Source organism: Talpa occidentalis, unplaced genomic scaffold (genome assembly GCF_014898055.3).
Source record: "Talpa occidentalis isolate TD23 unplaced genomic scaffold, MPIMG_talOcc4v2.1 talOcc4.4, whole genome shotgun sequence".
Lineage (NCBI taxonomy): Eukaryota > Metazoa > Chordata > Mammalia > Eulipotyphla > Talpidae > Talpa > Talpa occidentalis.
Window position 1 is genome coordinate 45,916,609 of NW_023604295.1, and position 24,684 is coordinate 45,941,292.

A 24,684-nucleotide genomic window follows, 5' to 3' on the forward strand; every position below is an offset into this window, starting at 1 on the left:
CTCTTGGTTTCATTGATCTTTTGGATTGTTTTTTTAGTTTCAATTTCATTTATTTCTGCTTTGGTTTTTATTATTTCTTTTCTTCTACTGGTTCTGGGGTTATTTTGTTGTTCTTTTTCTAGATCTTTGAGCTTCGAGATTAGGTTGTTTCTTTGAGTTCTTTCTTGTTTTTTGATGTGAGCTTCTATTGCTATATATTTTCCTCTTATTACTGCTTTTGCTGCATCCCATACATTTAGGATATTGGTGTCCTCCTTGTCATTCAATTCAAAGAATTTTTTAATTTCTTCTTTGATCTCCTCGTTAGTCCAGTGGTCTTCCAGTAATGTGGCTTTAATCTCCATGAGGTAGGATAGTTCCTTGCCTTCTTTTTATGATTTATTTCTAGTTTGATGCCTTCGTGGTCAGAAAAGATGGTTGGTATGATTTCAATCTTGGTGTATCTGTTGATGTTTGTCTTGTGCCCCAGTATGTGATCGATCCTGGAGAATGATCCGTGTGCGCTTGAGAAAAATGTGTACTCCGTTTTTTTTGGGTTTAGTGTTCTATAGATGTCTGTTAAGCCCAAATGCTCTAGGTCCTTATTTAGAGCTTTAGTTTCTTTACTTATTTTTTGTCTTGTTGATCTATCCATTGTTGATAGTGGTGTGTTGAAGTCTCCCACTACATATGTGTTTTCTCTGATGTCTGTTTTCAGAGAGGACAACAGTTGTCTGATATATTTTGGTGCTCTTTCGTTTGGTGAGTATATGTTAATGAGTGTTATTTCTTCTTGAAGTATTGTCCCCTTAATCATAATGTAGTGACCATTGGGGTCTCTTTTTATTTTTTTGAGTTTGAAGTCTGTTTTATCTGATATAAGTATAGCTGTTCCTGCTTTCTTTTTTGGCCCATTTGCTTGTAGGATTGTTTTCCATCCTTTGATTTTGAGCCTATTTTTATCTTTTGTAGCTAAATGTGTTTCCTGGAGACAGCAAAAGGTTGGGTTTTGTTTCTTAATCCAGGCTGCAACTCTGTGTCTTTTTATTGAAGAGTTTAGTCCATTTACATTTAGAGTTAATATTGATATGTTAGCATCTGTATTTGCCATTATGTTTGTCTTTCCTTTGATTTTATTTATTTATTCTTTTAATAACTTTTTTTTTTTTTTCTGGTCTTCTTTCGTTGTTATTCGTCCCTCTGAGGTTCTGGCTTTAGGATTCCTTGTAGTATTTTTTGGAGTGGGGGTTTAGTCGCAATGAAATTCTGGAGTTTCTCTTTGTCTGGGAAGGTCCATATTCTTTCTTCATGGAGGAAAGAGAGCTTTGCGGGATAGAGTATTCTTGGTTGGCATCTGTTTTCTTGGAGTCTGTTGACTATGTCCCTCCACTCTCTCCTTGCCCGTAATGTTTCTTCAGAGAAGTCTGATGTCAGCCTGATTGGTTTTCCTTTGAATGTTATCTGTTTCTTCCCTCTTGTCAGCTTCATTATTTTTTCCTTGTCCTGGATTCTTGGGAGCTTTACTATTATGTGTCTTGCTGTGTTTTTCCTTTCGTCGTGGAAGTTTGGTGTTCTTCTTGCTTCTTGTATATCAATTTTCAGCTCCTTCTTCTCATTTGGGAAGTTCTCTTCAATTATATCCATGAATATTTTCTCTGTTCCTACATCTCTCTCCTCTCCTTCTGGAATTCCTATAACTCTTATATTTCCTTTCCTCATGGAGTCAGATAGTTCCCGAAGTCTTTCTTCATTCTTTTTCCTTCGTACTTCTCTTTCCTTTTCTGTTTTGGTTCTTTTTATTTCTGTGTCTTCAAGATTACTTATTCGTTCTTCCATTTCATCTATTCTGCTTTCATTGCTTTTCCCAGAGTTCTTTAGTTCCTCCATTAATTCTTTGATCTCCTGCATTTCTCTTACTTCCCTCTTTAGGGACTCAATTTCCTTCTTCTGATCTATCACTTTTTTAATCATGGCAATTTTAAATTCTCTTTCTGGAAGGCTCAGAAGTTCTTCCAAGTTGCTGTCGTTGCAATCTGGGGAGTGGTTTTCTTTTTGTGGTGTGCTTCTTTCCTGAGGAGTTTTTAGGTTGCGTGTGGTTCTTCTACTCCCTACTGTCTGTTTTCTAATTTGTCGTATGCGTTGGGACACTGTGTTGCTCGGACTGACTGACATCTTGGGTGAACTTCTCCGCTCCCCTCTGGCTCTTCCAGGAGCCATCTCTGTCTTCTGGGGGAGCTTTCTGCTGGTTTTAGGCAGTTTTTACTGAAGAAATGTCCCTGTTCTCAAATGGCGAAGCGGGATGCAGTCCCTGCGCCTCCGGTTTCAGGCACACTCTTCTGCGCACCCGGTCTGCCCCGGACGTGGGTGCCTGCTCCCTCTGTGGGCTCAGACTGCTGGTCGGAAGGGGCCTGGCGTGGAATAACTTCCCGGCTGGCCACTGGGTCCTCCAGAAACCTTCTGCCCTTTTCAAGCAGTCTTAAGAAATGTCCAGCAGCCCGGGCTGTGTGCGCGTCTCCCGGGGTCTTTGTTCTTCTCTAATGGCGCCCAGAGCCGTTCGCTCACCGCCGCGGTGGATCCTGCAGGGTTCGCCTCAGCTCCCGTTCACGGGGTGTGGTGGCTGCAATAGTTCCTTTCCACTCACAGTCCCGCTTGCTACGTCGTTTGTTCTTGTGGGCCGTTTTGGTTTGTTGTTTCCTCCTCTCTGCCGGTCGGAGAGTGCCGCCTCTGTGGGCGGGGGAGGGGAGCAGGGTTCTGCGCTTCCCTCCCTTCTAGTCCTCTTTTATGGCCAGTTTCTTCTTTGGGCAGTTCGCTGGCGTCACCCGTTTATCTTCCGTGGCCCAGTTCTCACTGGGACCTGCCGCTTTTCCTCCCTATTCACTTTTTTAATGGGAGATCTTACTCACAGCGTCTCCTCGCCGCCATGTTGCTCCGCCCCCTTCCATTCCTATTTCTTAAAAAAAAAAATACCATAAGAAAAATCAAATTTCTAGTTCTTTCACCCTACCTCTGGTAGAAGCACTCAGGTTCTTTACGTCATCAACCACTTAGTTTCAGACAAAAACAAAGCATAAGGCTTACTCTACTCAAATTCATAGTCTTTATTCTTAGTAATCACTTTCTTCCCTGAATACTCTACCTTCTTCCAAGTTGATGAGTAATTCCCAGTCAGTAAAGTGTTTTTTTACCCCTCTCTTTTAAGATTAGAACATAGTCTGATCAGCCATCACCTTTGACTACTTTCCTCTGGACCCTGTGGTGGCCCTTCTTGTTCACAGACTACAAAGCAAAAACTCTCAGACCAAATGAAAGAGGGAGAATAAGGAAAAGAGGTGCTTAAATGCCCTTAAAAGTTTTAAAGCTTTTAGTCTCAAAAAATAAACTTCTCCCTGTCTATCTGGTAGCTCATCTTGGTCTTTTATAATCTCAAATGTCTTACCCATAGTTTTATGATAATTATACCTGGGAAATAAGGAGAGGAGAAATATCTTCTCCTTTCCCCTAAAGTGAGGCTTTAGATTGCTTTCTTCTAGACTTTCACAGTTAGATTAACTGAGTTCAAATTCTGGCTACCCCACTTACTATGTATTAGGGCAAATTACTCAGCCTCTCTGAACCTCAATTTCCACATGTATAATGGAGACAATTCTTACCTCACAGGGGCGTTCTGAAAATCAAATTAGTTGATACATGTAAAACTCAGTGTGTAGCACTTAAGTGCTGTGTAAATGTCAGCTATATTCTTTAATGGCAGCTCTTTATTCCTTTTTAAAAGTCTGTCCTCTCTCTTGTGTTCTGGATGTCTAATAGAACCCTTCACTGAGGGAGTAGAGTATGTATGATTGGATGTGGGGATGAGTGTCAGATCTCTGTTCTAGATACCAAGAGAGATGCAGATTTATCTGAACTAGCTGGAACAAGTCAACTATAACTTGCCCAAGCACCTTAGTTGTACAAATGTCTGTAAAAACTAGAGAAGCCAAATAATTCTAACTCTTCTGTTCTTCTTTTTCAAATTGACATTCCTTACATCTTGAAGATGGAAGAATCATTAGTTTCACATCCTTTCTTCAGTAGAATATGGGTAATACAGGGAAAGGTTGAGTATTTGAAACCTGTAGGTGTTACCCTAAGCTCTGCTAGCATTCAAATCTTTCTTCTTTGCCTACATCTTGCGGTAATAATGACCTGCTCTGTCTTTCTGTCTTGGCTATCGAGTTTATTTAATTGTATTTCTGAGCCTCATTGCATTTTGTTATTTATCTCAGTCTCTCGAAGTCCATCTATTTTCTACTATTCATATGTCTTGATATATTCCTACTGCTTTCTAAAGTGGCACTTTTTTTTTGCTCTATAACTAACTCTCTTAATAGGTAGCAAGCTTACATAGCTAACCAATAATCAAAGATTTAAAAAATTAGCCTTTTGAGTTGATTAGGCCCAGGTGATTTAAAACATTTTGTACATTAAAAACAAACAATTGCATCCAAATAAAATAATACCCTTTTAATAAGTTTTATTTAATATTTCAATGAGTGTTAAGTAATGTGTAAATCTGTCATGTCTAGAACAAAGTTCAGAAACAATGAACTTTTTAAATGAATATAATTTCTCCTATATTTGAAGTAGTTCTGGTTCTTATTATTGATGAGGTAGTTCTGCAACTAATACTAAACAGAGTAGGCACTTCTGAGGTGTTGAATAAAGAAAAAAGACAAAGATATTCTGAAAGTTTAATGACATTTTGTCATCCCTTGTAGAATCTCAAAAAGTTATATGTGTCAAAGAAAATTTTGTAATTATTTGTATGAATATGTAGAGGAAATTTTGAAACAATTGTATTTTAGTTAGTAATACTAGCATGCTAGGTTCACTGAGAAAACATAATGCTTGTATTTACTAAGCCTCTTTTTGCCAATTGTAAAATGAAAACTTGTTACAGTATTGACATAATTTTCTCTGATTATTTTAGGTATTATTTTAGTACATGACTTAACAAATAAGAAGTCATCCCAAAACTTGTATCGTTGGTCATTAGAAGCTCTCAACAGGGATTTGGTACCAACTGGAGTCCTGGTAACAAATGGGTAAGGCCAGATTACATCACAATTGGTTTGAAATGTTATAGCAATCACAATAATGTACCCACCAAAATAACATTTTATACGATGTTTAATTTGCAAATATTTCCTCCCATTCTGTAGATTGACTTTTCATTTTCATAAAAGTATCTTTCACAAAAGCAATAGTTTTTCATTTTGATAAAGTTTAACTTATCAATTTTTTTATGTATTATGCTTTTGTTATCATGTGTTAGAATTTTGCCTAATCCCAGGTGATACAGGTTTTCTCCTAGGTTTCTTCTTGAAGTGTTTAGCTTTAGGCTTATTTTTTTTATCTAATCCATTTTGAGTTAGTTATAATGTGTGATGTTTTGATTGAGGTTGACTTTTGTATATGACGTCCAATTGTTCTGATACCATTTGTTGAAAAAATATTCTTACTCCCTTGAACTACTTTTACTCTTTTGCCAAAATTCATTTGACCATGTTTATTTGGGTCTGTTTCTAGACTCCATTTCTGTTCCATTGATCTGTGTGTGTCTTCACCAGGACTACTACACTGTCTTGATTATTATAGCATTATATTGTCTTAAAATTAGGCAGTGTGATTCCTTCCACTTTAGTCATCTTCAGAATTGTTTAGCTGTATTTGCTTTTCCATATAAATCTTAAAATAGTTTGTCTAGCTTGACAAAAAATCTGCTTGAATTTTGACTGGAATTGGGTTAAACTTATAGACCAAATTTGGAAGCGTTTTTGTTGCATCTTCCAATCCATGAACACAAAATGTCTACTTAAATGTGTAACTTTAAAGTATAAGGTCTTTTTCAGCATAACCAAAATGTAATTCACACTTAGAATTTAATAATAGGTCTATAATACCAACTATTATTTTGTTTTATCTAAATAGCTCATGATTATTGGTTTATTCAAAAAAGTGCAGTAAGATCCACTCATTGTATTGACTTAAGTTTCTCTTAATCTTAAGTTCCCCTTCATTTTTTTTACTTTCCAATGGTTTATTTGTGAAACAAAATAGACTGTCCTGTAGAGTTTCCAATAGTCTGTATGTTGCTGACTATATTCCTGTAGTGTCTGTTAAATCTTCTCTTAAAATGGTAGTTTTGGAAAGACACAGATGGTTTTGGTCCCCGAAGTGATATTTTGTATGTAATTTAATACCTGATTGTCTGTCTCTTTATAACATTAAATTGTTGTTATCCATACTCATCCATGATAAAAACCCCCATCTGTTTTTCTACCTAATGGTTAAAAATAAACTTCATCATCATATTTCATATTGGATGTAAGACTTAATCAAAGTTAGAAAAAAGGAAAATTTGAAAGAATTAAGAGGACAAATTATATATGGCAACATATATATGGCAACATATATATGTTATATTGCATATATACTATATATATAAAAAATATGCATGAGCCTATATGGGATATAAGTGGCAGAGATATGTGTATAGCAAAGATGATGTTTGGTGAAATAGCCTACAGAAAAATTTTATATGGACCAGAGTTAGTGAATATAGGAGGAAAAAACAGTCCCAAAAGAGGACGCTCTCAAAACTCTATTGTCTAATAAAGTAAATTTTAATTTTGGACCAGGGTTGATACTGGTAAAAAAAAAAAAAAAAAAAAAAAATGAAGACCTTGAACTCAAGCTGTTTTTGGCTTTGGTGTAATAAATATAATGATATATTTTTATTAAATGGGCGATTAACTCAAAACAGCTGTGTTCCAAGGCTGAACAGTTAATTGGATCTCTGAAAGGCAAAAATATTTTGTAATTTTACATACATACACCCCCAACTTAAATTATTCAAAGAGAAAGAAAAATAATGCCAAAGGAAGAAAAAAGCTATACTCAACTGGGCTGTATTGACTGAATTATGCACTATTGATTTGCTGTCATAGCTATTCGCAACCAAATTTTGCTGACACTTGCAAATTGAGCTTATAACATGTCAGAAATCCAAATCTGTTTTATTTCTCAGTGTGACTAAGAATTTAAATTGAGTTAACAACGTTGGACTCTATTTTATTTTCGGTAATAGAAGGAATACCATTCTATTTTGGGGGTAAAAATAAAAACAAAAAGGATTGTAATAGTTAATGACCCAAGGCCACTAACCCTTGCCTGTCCTCTGTTCCCATGACTCTCATTTCAAGACAAGCAACTATTCAGCACCTAATCCTTCCCTTTTAGTATTCATTTTGGCAATTTAGCTGTTTCCTTCCCTTTCCATTTTTAGAATCCATCTAGGCTATAATATCACCTAGGACCAATTTCCTGGCCTTCAATGTCCTTATTTCTCATTTCCCTAAAATGATCTACCCTTTACTTTTCACAGACAGAAATGTGTGTGGTAGATATGGAACTTATGTATACCTTAGAAGGAATCCACAAACTTACCATTTCCCCATCTGACACAAGGCTTGCGTGCCATAGATACCTGGGTTTTTTTCTCCACTGATATTTGAATCTACTAATTAGATTACAGAATCTATACAGAAAAATGTCTTAGCTGTTAGGCTTAGAAGATGGAGCTTTGGAAAAAGTCAAGTCAGCCTGTTCTGTGTGTGCCTCGTAGGCACTTAGTTATTCAAGTGATCTATATAGCCTCACTCGAGCAAATTTTGAATAGTTTAGATGAATAATTAGGACTCGATAGATCCTGAGGATGACTTGATAACTGAACAAGTAGATGGAAGAAAGTAGGTTTATAGGAGATGGATAAGCAAAAGCCAGTGAAATATCAGCAAAATAGTGTAAGCTAATGATATTTAAATATACAGCTACATCAGAATAGTAAATTCTACTCTTCATTGTTTGTTCACAGGGATTATGACCAGGAACAGTTTGCTGATAACCAAATCCCATTGTTGGTAATAGGGACTAAACTGGACCAGATTCATGAAACCAAGCGCCATGAAGTTTTAACTAGGACTGCTTTCCTGGCAGAGGATTTCAATGCAGAAGAGATTAATTTGGTGTGTATTTTTACTAATGCATGCTTGTATTATCAGGTAAAGGCAAAACCAAAGATTTCACAAGTTCTATACTCTCACAAAAAAAATCTTTATACTTGAAATCACACTATTTGTGTTCTAATCCAAAATATAATGAAAATTGGACTCAACATAAACTGCCAGATTGGCAGTCACTTCAGCCTCCTTGGAATGTTCAAACTTTGTTCTATGAAAATGTAAATCATGGACTATTTCTTTTATTTTTTACTTTTTAAAAATATTTTATTTCTTTTTTTAAAATTTTAGATATATTTTACATTCTTCACTTGTGTACAATGTATGCTTTTTCCTGTCATGTGTAGCCCCCATGAAATTCCCATCACCAATTCACCCATGTACCATCACCATCGTCACTTATGCTCTCCCCACCCCAGTTTTGATCCTTCTCCCATCTCCTCCCCTGCAGAGTGTCTCTTATTTATAGTTGCCTGTTGATTTTGATTTTTAACTTATTATAATTACTTTTTCCCCCCTTGACCCTTATTTGATTCCTCTACATTCCTCCTATAAGTGAAATAGATGAATATTTTTCTTTTTCTTTCTGGCTTATTTCACTGAGCATAATCCCTTCCAGCTCCATCCATATTGCTGTGAATGGCATGAGTTTATCTTTTTGATTGCTGAGTAATATTCCATTGTGTATATATACCACATCTTCTTGATCCAGTCATCTATTTTTGGGCATTTGGGTTGTTTCCAATAGCTAGCTTCTTATTGTAAATAGTGCTGCAATAAACATAGGGGTGTAAGTGTCCTTCTGAATTAATGTTTTTGTGTCCTTTGGGTAGATTCCTAGGAGTGGAATTGCTGGTTCATATGGAAGCTCCATTTTTAGTAGTTTGAAAAACCTCCACACAGCTTTCCATAGTGGTTGGACCAGTTTGCACTCCCACCAGCAGTGCAGGAGAGTTCCTTTTTCTCCACATCCTTGCTAACATTTGTTGTTGCTAGTTTTTTTAATATGTGCCATTCTCAATGGTGTAAAGTGATATCTCATTGTGGTATGGATTTTCATTTCCCTGATTACAAGTGATGTTGAACATTTTTTCATATGCCTGTTGGCATGGGCTTTTTCTTGAGAAGATTTTTGAAAATCACACCAAAATCAAAATTGCTAAGAATGGTCACTAATACTGTACCTTGATTAGTCTTGCTTTAGAAAAGCCTCTTTGCTTTTTCAACTAAAGAATTTACCTTAAAGATAGATAAATGGGAAAATTACAAACTGTAAACTCGGAATGCTTTATAAGCATAGTTATAATAAACTTAGGTAGATACAGAAGATTGCATCCCTTCCTAAGATATTTAGCTCAGTTAGAACTGGGTGCTTAAAAGGGTCAGAAAAATTCTTCATATAAGCCAGTTTGTGTTGCCCAGAGAAGTATTCTGGCCAACACAAGTAGAATTTCTGCAACATATTCAGTGCATTGGCATTCTACATGTGTGTTGGTAGTGGTGTCTTAATACTAATGGCTAGCATTTATTAAGTACTTATTACATGCCAAGCTTTATCCTGCATACACTATCTCACATACATTGTCTTCACATCAACCTTATGTGGTCAAACAGACACCCCAACTCCAGAGCCTGTGCTCTACCTTTAAGCCTATTTTCCACTTAATTACCCTTCAGCTAATATTTAGAATCTTTGAACTGAAAGAACACTTAGAAATCATCTAGATCGACAGTTACCTGTATTTATATTTCCAACAGTACCTGTGAAAATTTTTGAATAACTGCCTCACAGCTGGAGCTTTTTATTCACAAGGTCTTCACAGGAAGACCCAACTCTATAATTTTAACAAATGACTCAGGTGGTTCTGATGCCCTAACTCTGTGAATCACCATTTGTAAACACCACTAATTTCATCCCTACCTCTACCCCCAACTTCTCCTTGTCATTATTTCTTACATTCTATTTTGCAGTGGAGGTATCTAATTTTTCTCAGTGCCACCTCAGAAAATTCAGTGTAAATGCCCCAGATGTGCATACTAGACCATGATATTCCAGAGGATTCTTGCTGCATAGACTACATTTTACCCTTGTTGAATGTTCATTTGAACATTATTTCCAATGGGGAATTTACCATTGAATATACTTAATTTATTTCAGTGATTAATGTATTTTGTAATGTATCTGTTTAATGCCTGTGGATTTCTGAGACAGTCACCTAAATACATATTTTTCCTACTTTACTTGCAAAGACAGCCATCTTTTAATTCTTAAGAAGATGTAAAGGTACTCTATTGGTAGTACATTGGCACACACCATCTCCATTTTTGTCCTTTTATCAGTGTATAACTTCAGGAACATAGCAGAACCACCAAGAGAGTCATGATTATGTGGAGAAGAAAAAATTGAGGAGGAAAAATGGATAAGAGTTTCAAAAAGAACTAGTACTCAAAAAGGGTCAACAAGTAAATATAAAGCCTCAAATTAAAAAAAAAAAAGGTAACAGTATTAGTGCTAGTATTCTTTTTTTTTCATTTTATTTTTATATTCCCCAAACAATTGCAACCCCTTTATTTTGACCCCAATCCCTCCCCCCCGCCCCCCTCCCCTCATAAAGTATCTCTGGTTCATAGTTGTTTGTTGATTATGATTTTCACTTTCTTATAGTTATTCATTTTCCTGGTCCCTTATTTAAGTTTTCTAGATTCCTGCTATGAGTGAGACCATCCGATATTTTTCTTTTTCTTTCTGGCTTATTTCGCTGAGCATGATCCCTTCCAGTGCCATCCATGTTGCTGCAAATGGCATGTGTTTATCTTTTTTGAATGCTGAGTAATATTCCATGGTGTATATGTACCACATCTTCTTGATCCAGTCATCTATTTTTGGGCATTTGGGTTGATTCCAAAGCTTAGCTATTGTAAACAGTGCTGCTATAAACATAGGGGTGCAGGTGCTCTTTGGAGTTGATGTTTCTGTGTCATTTGGGTAAATACCTAGGAGTGGAATTGCTGGATCATATTCTTGATTACTGTATGAATTTACTTAGAAAAGTAAGAATTAACAAGTACATCAAAGATGGAATCAAAATTGCCATCTTGTGCCTGAATAAAGGGCAAATTATGTAAGTCATAAATAAGATTATTTATTGTTTTAATCCTGTTAGGCTTATTGCATTGTAGCACAAATTTTCCTGTTATATGTTTAGTTCGAAGTGATCATTTTGAAGCATCTTCCCTGGTTTATTTCTTTCTTAACCTTGACAAGCTATTTAGATATACATATTTTCAGGGTTTGTTCTCAGCCAGGATCAATAGAAAAGGACTCTTTCACCTTCAAAATTCTCATCCCAAAATTCTCATCTCTATGATTTTATAGAGATTCTAATCTGGTCAACCTGAAGTTGTAGAGCCTTAGAATTAGGTTTGGAGAAGATTTTCTTTCTTTGCTGTCTGATTTATTTTTTGTATTTAGCACTTGAGTGCTATTAGAAATCATCTTTAAAGTCTTTCAACATTCTGATATTTTACGTAATCAATATTAGTTTCATAAAACATAACTAACACAGGTTTGTGTAAAATTTGTCTCTTACATACCCCAACTGCTATATGAATGTGTTCAAACATTATTTCATGTACAACAGTTTGTGGAATAGTGTTTCAACCAATCCAATACCTATATAATCTTTTATTATATTAGTGCTTTTGTGTCTAGTAGCATTTCTTTAGAATGAAGAGAGCACGTAGCTAATATTTCAGTATCCGTTTTATACCAGACATGTATTACCTCATTTTTTACAAAAACCCTATGAGCTAAGCCTTATTATTCCTATTTCTTAAATGAGTAAACTTCAAAGGTTTAGCAACCTAATCCAATGTCACACTCTCTAAAAGTGTTGAGACCAATATTTGGAGTCAAAGCTTGCTGGTTTTGAAGATCTTTGATTTTTCTAGTTACCCTGTGATCATTAAAACGTTTGTTGTAGACTTTTTTGGTGTGTGGTTTTGGAAAATATAGTTCCCAACCAGAATTTAAAATGTGAGCCTAGAAACGTTGTATATGGATAAAATAAGTGGTTACAAAATTCACTGGAAAGCAATCATGTGGACTTAGAGATTACAAAACAGAATAAATAAAAATATTTGCACATCATGCATCAGAAGGCTGATATCCAAAGTATATAAAGAACTCATGCAATTCAACAAAGGAAAAAAATTAACCCAATCAAAAAAAATGGCAGTAGAGCTAAATAGACACTTCTCCAAAGAAGATATACAGATGGCCAACAGGCACATGAAAAAAATGCTACTCATTACTTATCATCAGGGAAATACAAATCAAAACCACAATGAGATACTACCTCACACCTCACGCCCATATCAAAAACACCAGAAACAAGCACTGATGAGGATATAGTGGAAAAGCAACCCTTATACATTGTCAGTGGGAACATAAGACTGGTCCAGCCCCTATGAAAATAGTACAGAGGTTTCTCAAAATATTACATCCAGATCTATCATATAATCCTCTAATTCTGCTCCTACGTATCTACTTGAAGAACACAAAAGCATTTAATTTGAAGAGATGTATACACTTCTATGTTTATTTCAGTATTATTTACAAAAGCCAAGCTATAGAAACAGCCCAAGTGCCCCTCCAAAACAGATGAGTGGGTTAGGAAGATGGAGTATATCTACACAATAGAATACTACTCAGTTATAAAAAAAAAAAAAAAAAAAAAAAAAAATGAATTCTTGACTTTTCTAACAACATGGATAGAACTGGAGGGGATTATGCTAAGCAAAGTAAGTCAGAGGGAGAAAGGCAAATAGCAGATAGTGTCCCTTACATGTAGAGTATAGAGAAACAAAACAAAAGGTCAGATAAAACCAAAACAATAACAAACCCTTGACATCTGACTGCAAAACTGAGGCAACCAGAAGAGGAGGCAGAGGATGTGGGAATAAGGGAGTGGGGGGCAAAAGGGGAAGGAGTACAGTGGAGCATGGTGGAGTATTATTGGAAATATGGTGGTCGGCCTGGTGTGAAAGCTTACATATGTAGATGTTTGAACCTGTACTCCTAAAACAAAATGATGTAAACCAACTTCACTGCAGTTAATATAATTGGGGGGGGGGCCTCCCCGGTGGCACAGCTGTTGAGCGCTGGGTTGTGAAGCTGCCGGCGGCCTCTGCGGCGCCGGTTCAATCCCCGGCTGCTCCCCGGCCACTGGAGGAGGGTCCCACATGGCGCGCAGACCTCTCCTGCCGCCCGCTGCTCCCCTCAGCAGTGTACTTCGGTCCTTCTGCCTGCTCTGCTCCCCGCTCTGGCTCTGGTGAATTCTCTCACCCTCCCGCGCTTCTGACTGTGCCCAGAGCATGTATAAACAAAACAAACAAACAAACAAATAAATAAATAAAACATGCCTCTATTTAAAAAAAAATAAAAAAGATTTATTTATTTATAAGAAAAAAAATATATATATAATTGGGGGGAGGGAAGGGGAAAATGCACCAACAATATAACTAGTAATATCCTAAGACACATAGACATCTACAACTGACAAATATCCTTGCAAAGGAGCCTTTATAATATCCTCATAGTTTGTTCTCAGGTGGCATTTGAGGTAAAAATGTGGTCTATCTCAGGCCCCCCCGGTGGCGCAGGCGGTTGAGCACAGCGCTGTGAAGCTGTCCGCAGCCTCTGCAGCGCCAGTTCGATCCCAGCCAGCCTGCTAGGGTCCCACATGGCGCAGCAGACCTCTCCTGACTCGCCTGGCTGCTCCCCTCAGCAGTGTATTTCAGTCAGTCTGCCTGTTCTGTTCCCCTCTCTGTCGCTGGTGAATCCTCTCACCCTCCCGCACATCTGGCCTGTACCCCGGTTCTTGTATAAATAAATAAATCTTAAAAAAAAAAAAAACTGCTCTCTCTTAACATGACAGGCAAGTCAGTGATGACAAGCAAAGGCAACACAACACTGGAATTCCAGGAAAAGGATAGGAAGATTTTGAACATCTTCACTAATTATTGTAATCTAGTCATTTAATTGTAATGTTACAGATTTTTTTTTTCTCCTCTGGACCCCATTTCTTCCCTATTTCTAAAAGTCCTATGTAAATAATATTTTTATTTTTTATTTATTAAAAATAACAGTGTATGATATTTAGTAACAACATGCTATGGATATTTAGTAACAACAGAATAGATCTGTTGTTTTTTATTATCTTTATGACCTGCCAACAGATGTAGTGCCTTACAGTCAATGAATAAAAAATCCCTGACAATTTTTTGAATTCCTTTTTGTTCTTCTAATTCCTTGTTTCCTATTTCTATAAATCACATTCTATTTTCTTCTTTATTTGCTCCTCAAATTCTTTATCTTCATGCTTCTTACTATTTATAAGGAAATGTGTAGTACTTAGTTGAGCACTAGTACTAAAAAGTGGTGTGTTTATTGTTTTTAATGACTCAATTTCTGCTTTTCAAGGTAAATGTTGGTAGATTACCTGATTCTTGTCTTGGTCTTATTATTAGTAGGATATAGTACTATCTTCCTTTATGAGTCACTTGATGATATAATTGTTTCTATAATTGATGACATAATTGGTCACTGACTGGTTCATTATCTTTTAAAATTGCTCAAATAACAGTGTTGGTGATATTATCTTCCTTTAGCACAGTTCCTCTTTGTTGTATGCAAATCAGTTGAATGTTACATATTATGCCGATTATTTTACTATAGAAATGTGCAACAGGAACAGTAATACCTAACAAAGAGCTTATATTTCCTGACTTTTAATTGTGAATCTTAATGTTTTATCTTCTAGGATTGCACAAATTCACGCTACTTAGCTGCAGGTTCTTCCAATGCTGTCAAGCTCAGTAGGTTTTTTGATAAGGTAATGGCTTCAATTAAGTTATTTTTAAACCTAATTTATATATTATGAGATTTAAATTCTTTGTAGAATGCTTTGTCCTTTTCTTCCTTCATCCTGAACTTCACAGCCTGAATAATACTTGTTTTGATCTCTCTTATCTGTTGGCATAATTGCTCAAGGACTGCTGACGTATTGATTCTATCTCCAGTGTTCTCTAAGCAAAGGATGAAAGCTACTGGATTTCAATGGGGTTTTTTTAAAGATGCCTGATTCCCCTCCTTCAAACAATTTATGTTTCCCTATTTTCTAGGTCTTTTGTACTTACTCAGCCCCCGCTATCCCCACAAAAGTACTAAACTGAGGAGATTCTGCTGAGTTAAAGCTCTGAGTTCTTTTGCTGTCCTAGCTATTAATATTCTTCCCATAAGCATTGCTATTACTTTTAAGGTTATATCATCTTCTTGATTCCTTAATGTTTCCAAATCAGAAAACTTTATATTCCAATTATTGACTCTTTGCTAGTATCTTATTCTCCTGAACTGCTGTGAAAATGTAGAATGACTCAGCATATTGGGAAATTAGAGCATTTGTTTGTCTTTCCTTCACAAGCCCTGACTTCAGTGACTGACTACATTGCACGTAGTACTGACCAAGTTTAAGTCATTTGCCCAATGGTCACATTGCGTAGTAAAGTAAAAGAGGAGGCATTATTAAAATAGCCTATATTATTGAAAAATACTAATCTCAGTATTATATTTCCCTTTAAGTTTTATCTCCCAATGAAAACATCTCCCTCCTCATAACTCTTGTTTTTGAATCACTTTTCTTTTAGTTATTTAAGGACCTAATATCTGACCTTTTGGTCCAATATGTCAATATTAGAAAAGCCCCACACCTGTCCCTATGTGGTGTATAGCACCTGGGGTATACCCTATGTGGTGTACCACGAGAGGCAGCTCCACAGGCTAGGCGACCAGCAGCCCCTTCCATTTGCCCCTGTGTACGGTTGCAAATTCTAGCATTTTCTTTGCCATGACCTAAAAAATGTTGAGAAGCACTGCAAAGAATCAGATTTTCTCTCTACATTGTTTTGACACTTAGAATGTAAGAACTTCAGTTTGCTTTAGAGCCTGTACAAAATTCCCACAATTAAGAACCACTTATTATAGGTCTATGTCTGACATGGAAAGATCCCATACTATGTTTTTTACATTTTTAATGATTTTTTGAATTTTGAAATTAAAAAATAGATGTAAGACGTTATATCCTAGAGAAAAAAATGAGTTATAGACCAGAATGACCCCAGTTATCGGGTACAGCTTTATTTTTTTTTAAAAATCCAGGAAATTTGGTAAGAGAAGGATATTGTAAATTGACTGAGCTGAGAGTACAGAATTATGAAAAAAAAACAAAAAAAGGTAACTTCTCTCTTCATTGTCTAAATCACAATGAAAGGCAAGTGGAGTAGATTGTTGGCTAGACCTCCAGACTAAGAGGTTACCTGAAACCAAGGGACCTGGCAGCTAAATTTCACCCAGTTTTCTATACCTCATATCTTAGAGAATTTAGTGTAAATATTTCTATCTTTGGGACCAGTGAACTTAACATTACCCTAAGTCATTTGTGGCTGAAAGTAACCTAGCAATTGTCTTGGAGATAGGAAGAATGTCAAAGACTTGTCTATCAGGCCAGTGAAAGCAAGCTGGCACAGGCCTGGAAAGAGATGCTTTGTTCTTATTCAGAGGCAATCTCAGCTATGTAACTCTAGATTACAGTGTTCTACAGAGTTTAATATCCAACTAATCTGTATTCATATCTGCTTGACTTTTCTTAATCACCACAATCCAATGTAAAAATTATACTGCCTTTGCAAATAGCATTTTTCAAGTGTTAGAACACAATTCATTATTTTTAAAAATATTTCTTATCATCTGAAAGCATGGTACTCTTAAATTCACTGTATTAGGAGCTATATATTGAGGCTTCTTTTCAGTAGTAGTGATGGATTTATGCAGACACATCCATTGCTTCTCCTGCTGACCAAATGCAAACAGTTCTGAAACTACTGAATTAGGATACAGATGAAATCCATAAAATGAAGCTAGTTGACTGCTTTTGATTTTCTGTCATCTGTCTCCATTGAGGAACTAAGAATTTATTATTGTACTAGAGGAATGTGGAGGTTCACTGGATTACACAGACTACTCATAAGGAAAGCTGTACTATTGTAATAGTGAAATACCTATTGCAGTACCTTTTGAAACTGGCTGCTAAGAAACTTAGAGCCAAATTTGCTGCCCCACTAGGAAATGTATATTTCTTATGTCAGTCTCTTTATTTAGTTGTTTTGTTTATTTTTTGATCTATCATTAATAGTTTATAGAGTGAGGCAACCTTTTCTGGAAATACTCCTACAATCCTGATCTCACTAGCACCAGTTTTAACTCATTGCATTAAATATCTATGGCTACTAAAAGACTTAACTTGAATATATGTCTTGTAATCCCATTGGTGGTCTTTGCAGTTAGTCTTGTTTTACCAGTATATGTGCTAAGTCCTTAAAAATCTTTGTTTCTCACAGGTCATAGAGAAGAGATACTTTTTAAGAGAAGGTAACCAGGTCAGTATCCAGCTTTTCTTGATAAAATGAATTCTTAAATTTAGAAAGAGGTGATTTCCAAATTTATTTTCAGAAATAGCTTAAAAATAAGGTGGGGGGAAATCTTTATAGGCATAAGCAACTGATTGTCTTCTATACTACTAAGTAGAACAAAAAAAAAATCAAATTAAGAAAAAAAGTGATCCATGGCCTCCCCGGTGGCGCAGTGGTTGAGCGCTGGGTTGCGAAGCTGCCCGCGGCCTCTGCAGCGCCGGTTCGATCCCCGGCTGCTCCCCGGCCACTGGAGGAGGGTCCCACTTGGCGTGCAGACCTCTCCTGCTGCCCGCTGCTCCCCTCAGCAGTGTACTTCAGTCCTTCTGCCTGCTCTGCTCCCCGCTCTGGCTCTGGTGAATTCTCTCACCCTCCCGTGCTTCTGACTGTACCCAGTGCATGTATAAACAAAAAACAAACAAACAAATAAATAAATAAAACTAAAACATGCGTCTATAAAAAAAAAAAAAAAAGAAAAAAAGTGATCCAAGAATAAGGTTACATTAAAAAATAAAAGAAGAAAATAATTTGCTTGAAATGCCAAAGGCATATTTCCAGAGTCTACCACACTCAGACAATTCATATAAAGGTCCAATAGATGAATATTAAGAGATTTCACTGTCCTTTCTGGTTTAAATGACACTGTCACCAATTTGTGAAGGTTTTCCATTCAGTTGAGTTTATTTTTACTATTTAGTTTGCTCTGGTTTTCTGAGTAAAACCTCAGAATGGTGATTCTTTAAAGAACAACAAGCTGACATACAAAAACAGAAAATAAAGGAAAAAATATTAAGGCTATTAACATTGGAACTCTGCCTCCTTGAGATTTAACGTAATGATTATCTTTCTTGTCTACAGATTCCAGGCTTTTCTGATCGAAAAAGATTTGGAGGAGGAACATTAAAGAGCCTTCATTATGACTGAATTACACTCATCCTTTGGAAGAGTGAACAAGCAGTGGCAGTTTTCACAGCTTTCATCTTGCTGTGTTGATTATTAATGTCGCAGTCCTAACGAAATCATCTTAAAATGCCACCCTTCAGCCTCACCCTTTAATGGAAAACAGAGGAGTGACAGCGTGGGAGGGCCAAACTTTGTCCCTATTCCCTCTGTTCCTCACCTTTCTGCCCCTGCTTGTAGGTTATATAAAAGCCTTGTGGAAATATGAGATGTTGTCAAAATGATGCAGTAAATGAGTAGTGACAGAGTGCTGCAGAGAAATTTTACTCTTGCTTGGAACTGGAGGGTTTTTATGGCTCTGTAATTTTCCCATACTTATTGCTGAAGGCTTAATTAAGTACTTTAAAAATGCATCTCTATTGTTTTACCTTCTTCAGGGGAAAGGTTATGTTAACCAGTCCTGAGTTGTCCACCCCAAACAATCTCTGTCATTTTCAAAGAAGCAAAATTGTGTTAATTGTCTCCACCCTCATCACACACAAAAATGCCTAATAATAGCAACCCTTGTCTTCTTTCCTCTCCTTTACAAATGGCTCAGTGGCTAGAAGAGGCGGACTAATAGCTGGAGTTAAATATAAATAGATTAATAATACACAGAGAACAGCAGCACAGAAAAGAAGAATTCTATGAGAAATTGACAGCTCACTAAATCCTTCACTCTTTACAGGTTACAACTGTCTCACTCTTTCTCTTTTCTGTTTGGAAATAGGTAGGGTGAGATCTAAGAACTGCACAAGGGTAGTAGAGATATTTACAGTCTCTTCAGTTTTTATTTTTTTTTAAAGGAAAAGTCAACTCCTGAAATGTCCCTTTACTGTAGCCAGTAAACTAAGAATATTATTCTTTGTGTCTAAGTCTATTTATGGAGAGAAGTTAAAATAAGCACCACAGCAACACATTTACATGAATTATGGTCTAGGATTCTTGCACTTCACAATCCAAAATTGGGGCAGGGGGAGGGGGTATGTGTATGCGTAATTGTTCGTTGGTACTTTTTTTTTAACCCATCTTTCTTACTTGTTTAGTTCTCTCTGTCCCAGTTCTTATTTTAATATATAAACCTGCTTTCCAAAAACTATAATTGGCTGCCTTATTCAACACTTTTTCACCCATGTTTTTTCTCTTGGTTCTGCTGCAGGTCTTTACACTCCTGATTGTGCTCCATATTAAAACATAATAATAATAAATATACAGTTTCACTTCTCATTTGAAAACCAAAGGGAAAACAATAAGTTTAATTTCTATTCCATTTTTAATTAAATTTCAGAAGTGCTTTAGAAATCAAGGTATTCTAAAAGAAAATATTAAACTAAGAATATTAGAGTATGCTTTTATAAAGTCAGTACTGGAAATATGGGAAAGGATGTTTTAAGCACTTTTTGTAGTGCCAGAATATTCTCCAATGTTTCTTTGCATCCTCTACCACAAGACGTAGCCCTGATTTCTTTTTTTGATGTAAGGATATCAGGATCTGTATGTAGAACTTGGCACAAGTGTGCGATGACAGGGCTATGAAGTTAGGAAGTAGAAACAAAATGCATATCCAAAATATTATACAAAAATGAACAATGATGTAAGAAATTAAAAAAAAATTAAATGCATATCCAAAGACCTAAACCAATTAAAGATCTTTATGTTTAAAGATAAATGACCCTTCCCTTTGCTCCTCTTTCTTCCTCTTACCTAAAAAAAAAGACCTACCCCAATATCTTTATTTTCTTCCTTATTAAAAAATAAAAGTAACCCATCATTGGCTTCAGGATTCACCTTGAAAACTTAATAGTACTCCTTAACTTCATTTCTTCTTCCTGTCAGACTTTACTCCTTGAATTACGGTTTTCTACAAAAAAATAATTTTTTACCTAAAGTAAATGTGCTACAAATACTGCAGCAAAAATAAGACTTTGCCAAAATATTAGCCAGTGTTCTTCAAAACAGTGTTTTTAAAGCATAATTTTTTCCTAAGTCTTCCTGAGAAAATACCTCAACTCCAACCAAGACATAAAACCTTCATCAGAACCACCTTTTTCTCGGAGGCATCTATACAGAATTTCTTCTTCTAAATCCATTCTAGCATAACTTAGGCCTGTCATACTCTCTTTCATGTTACCCTGTAACAAACCCAGCTTCCTGGATACAATATTTTTCACTCTCAGTATTGGTCAGTCTCCTAACTAGGATAGGTATGTGTCCCCACCCAAGAGGTGCAAGGGCCCAGCTTTGAGGCAATCATTTTCCAAATCATTAATTTCCTCATGTGTATATATGTTAAAATCATCTGCTTATGAGCAGCCCAATATTAGTTTTTATTTCCACCCTCTACTCTCGCAACTGCCTTTTGTCTACTACCGAAATTGAACATCTCACCACTAGTACAACAATACTATGTCATATTACTAGAGGGTATAAATGTTTTCAGAATGCCAACAAAAGGGAAATTTGGAGTATTAGTTTCACTAAATGACTGAGAACAAAGCAAAGAGCATCTGTGAAAATATTTAAAGCTGGCACATTCTTCCATGGCAAGGCTTCCTACTGGTCTATCAAAATACTGAACTTAACATTTTTATCAAAAATAATTATATAGGCAGATGTGAATAAAATTAACTTTTTTATTTTTCCAAAACTTTCTTAATGAGTTAGCAAAGCACCTCTCGGTGAACAGTAATAAAGTTGATTCCACAAGTTAGTTAACAAAGCCTTTCCCAATCATGTTTCCAATTATTTGCTTGCAACAAAATTTAAAAAGAACTTAATTGAGTTGTTAACTGATAGGTCATTAAAAAATTTTTAATAATAGATTACTATGTGTGATTTTTGGTACTTAATCAGAAGAAGTGAATGATGCTGTAACAAAATTCCTTCCACTCATACTTGTGTCAGCAAATTTTCTCAACACTTATGCATGTAAATCCCAAAAATAGCACTAAGTGATGCTGAATCTTAACCAAAAAAAAAAATTATTAAATGATGCTGAATCTTGCTTCATTCTAGAAATTAGAGTTAGAAATAATAAGTATTCATGAATATATGAATTAATGGGGGAGCACCCACTTTACTAAAAGATGTAATTCCAGTAGTCCTTATTTAATAATCATTTATCAAAATGTGTTTATGGGCCACCATCCTAGAGAAGAATCCAATTTCCTTCTGGATGGCAAAGCACTTGCCAATAGCATTCAAGAAGGCCACTAGATGAGGCTGCAGGTTTCATCATCACTTATTATACTTGGTTTTGGTCCTACTCCCCCTTCCTGGTTGAGAGTCTGGAACTTCTTGGACTTTTCTTCCAGAACTACTGCAGAGAGTAAATATATCTTGTGCTAGAATCTGGGTGTGGCAGAGACCTGCTATCTCCAATTCCTGGTCCTTATCAAATTCACCTCAAATGTTCCCCTTATGTGGAAACACTGAATCCATCTTCTGCCTGTTTGTCAGCATCTGTTCTTGTTGCTCTGTGACACTCACTCTCTGCCCCAGTACAGTTGCCTTGCCCCTACACATAACCTGCTTCTTTTTGAATGCTAATCACCAGGCCCAGAAGACACCCCCCCATTCAAACTCCCCCTACTTGAAATGTCTGTCTAAATGTTCCCCTTTGCTCACTGGTTTCTTCCACTACATAGCAGTTTTAGTCACATTTCCCTAAACACTACTTTGCACTGACCTTCCATTTCTCTGCCTTTGTATGCGCTCTTCCCTCTGTTCTGTGCCTATCCAACACTTTAGAAAGCTTTCCCTGACCCTCCTAGTTAGGGCAAGGTACCCCCCTATACCCTTCTGTAGGTCCCCTCAACTCTTCCCTCTTAATAGTGTGTATGGCATACTTATAATGGCATCTCTGTATTCCCAGGGTCTGGCGCATAGCAGGTCCTCAATTACTGTAAAATGAATTAATGAGTCTGGGCTTATATTAATTAAAATGGAAGGTCAACAGATGTAGAATCACCTATGCCTGTGTTTTATTTGTTCATAGGCTTCAACCAGGTTACTATTTATCCCCAACTTTATTAAGATTTAATTGATATATAACTTTATATAAATTTAGGGTATACAATGTTGAAAAGTCTTAATATGACTAGTGATAAGAAGGGAAACTCCTAGAATAGTTTTTAAGAAAATCCTTTATATTTTATATGGAAGAATTTCTGCCTTACTAAAAGTAAAAATAGTTACAAAGCAAATACTTGTTTTATCAAACTTAACCAAAAAAAAAAAAAAAACCACCAGGAAAAACAAGATACAGAGTTAGCCTATAACGAGAAATTTCTAAACTTTGGAGATAGGCTTATTCAATTTTAAAGATTTTCAGGCCTCTCAAAGTAATTTTCATCCAGTCAAGGATATGTTACCACTTTCTTGCTTTTTTGTAAATCTCTCACACCTTAGGAAAGAACAAACGCATCTTTAAATCTGCCATCAAAACTGATTGAATGGAAAGAACACAGAACATTTATGGAAAAATAAAGTAATAAAGTGTCTGTCTTTTATTGGCTTCATCCATTTTTTTGTCCGAACCACCCAAGACTTAATCTCCAGGATCAATAGAGATTTAAGACCATTGTACTTATAAACTCAGAAATGTAAGAAATAGTTCTTGAATTCCCTTGATTCTGAGTCTGCATATTACAGAAATAATAAAAGCCTAGCCTTACTTAAACTGTAGTCTGCATCCCCTTTTCATCCCAGGCTTGCTTCTAAATTCTAGGGAAGCCTATGTAACACTACAATGTCACCTGTCTATGCTGACAATAGGATGAGACATCCTATGAACTGCTTGCTCCAGGTATCAGAGCACAGTTTGCTAACCTGTCATTTCTTTATTTGACATAGCACCTTTGGTCTGATCCTCTCTGTTACCACCTCATGCATTCACAGGAAAATTATTCTGCTCTGCAGTGTGCTGGAACCTGGGGACCTTTGGAGATTGCATGGACCCATTTAGAAGGTCTAACTGGGTTTCAAATATGGAGGGTTTCAAACTGGAAACCCATAAGCACTTTCAAACCTGCTTTATATGGTTTTTGATATAATTGCATCAAGTGTCTGTCACCATGTACAAAGCACCCCAAAACATAGTAGGATGTAATAAAACATTCCATTTGTTCACAATTCTGTGGGTCAGCAATTTAAGCTAGATTTAGCTGATAGTTCTGCTGGTCTATCCTTGGGTCACTCATGGCTGTTGTCATGAATTGCCTTGCTCACATCTGGCTATCACTTGGCCCCTTTGTCCATGTGGTTTCTCATTCTCAAGGAAGCTACCCTTGCTTCTTTGCATGGTGGTCTCAAGCAGCCAGATATGGACAAATCCTAAGGCACAAGCACTTTTCAAGTTTCTACTTGTGTTTGCTATTAGATTCAAGGAGGTATGAAAAAGGCCTCATCTCATGATAGGAAGAGCAGCAAAGTCTCAATGCAAAGGGACAGGCATATAAGGACGGGAGAAATTTGTGAACATTTTTTGCAATCAACCACAATGGTTTGTTCTTTCATTCATTCTAGTAGTCAAAGTTTAAAAATTCAAGTTTCACATAAAAGCCTTATCTTGGGGGCCTCCCTGGTGGCGCAAGGGGTTAAGATGCAGCACTATGAAGCTGTCTGCAGCCACTGCAGCATGAGTTCAATCCTAGGCCAAAGAAGTGACCCACATGTCAGTAGACCTCTCTGTCTCACCCGCTGCTCCCCTCAGCAGTGTATTTCAGTTGATCCGCCTGTTCTACTTCCCATTCTGTCTCAGTGAATCCTCTCACCCCCCACACCTCTGGCCTGTACCCCAGTTCTTGTATGCATAAATAAATAAACCTTTTTTTAAAAAAGCCTTATCCTGAAAAATCATCTAGCGTACTTTACCCTTTTATATTGAGTTTGTGATAATAAAGTTTGAGTTTGTGATAATAAAGCCTAATTTACAAGATTATTTTGTGAAATTAAATGGGGGCATGTCTGTGGGAAAATATGGTACAAGCAGACCCTCACTACACAGTTTCTTCCTTCCTGAATACCATTAACCACAAATATGATACCTGACCATGGCTGAAGTGAGTTGCCAAGATGAAGGACAAGAGAGTTGGGGAAAAGGTTCCCTTGCTCTGTTTTCAGAGGAATAAAGGCATTAGGGAACAAGATTCTTAAGAGTTTATAGGAGTAATAAATGTAT

At 36.4% G+C, this 24,684-nt stretch overlaps 1 protein-coding gene across 2 annotated transcripts in view; it reads left to right on the forward strand.

Annotated features, from left to right (window-relative positions):
- Window positions 1-19,731, forward strand: part of RABL3 (RAB, member of RAS oncogene family like 3) — a 48,598-nt gene extending 28,867 nt beyond the window's left edge. For both annotated transcript variants that reach the window (XM_037525480.2, XM_037525479.1), the window contains 5 exons: window positions 4,949-5,063; window positions 7,895-8,045; window positions 14,864-14,935; window positions 17,496-17,534; window positions 18,423-19,731. In XM_037525480.2, coding sequence (XP_037381377.1) covers window positions 4,949-5,063; window positions 7,895-8,045; window positions 14,864-14,935; window positions 17,496-17,534; window positions 18,423-18,488 — 443 coding nt within the window. In that variant the 3' untranslated portion in view covers window positions 18,489-19,731. The remainder of the gene's footprint in view (window positions 1-4,948; window positions 5,064-7,894; window positions 8,046-14,863; window positions 14,936-17,495; window positions 17,535-18,422) is intronic.
- The last annotated feature ends 4,953 nt before the right edge of the window (window positions 19,732-24,684 follow it).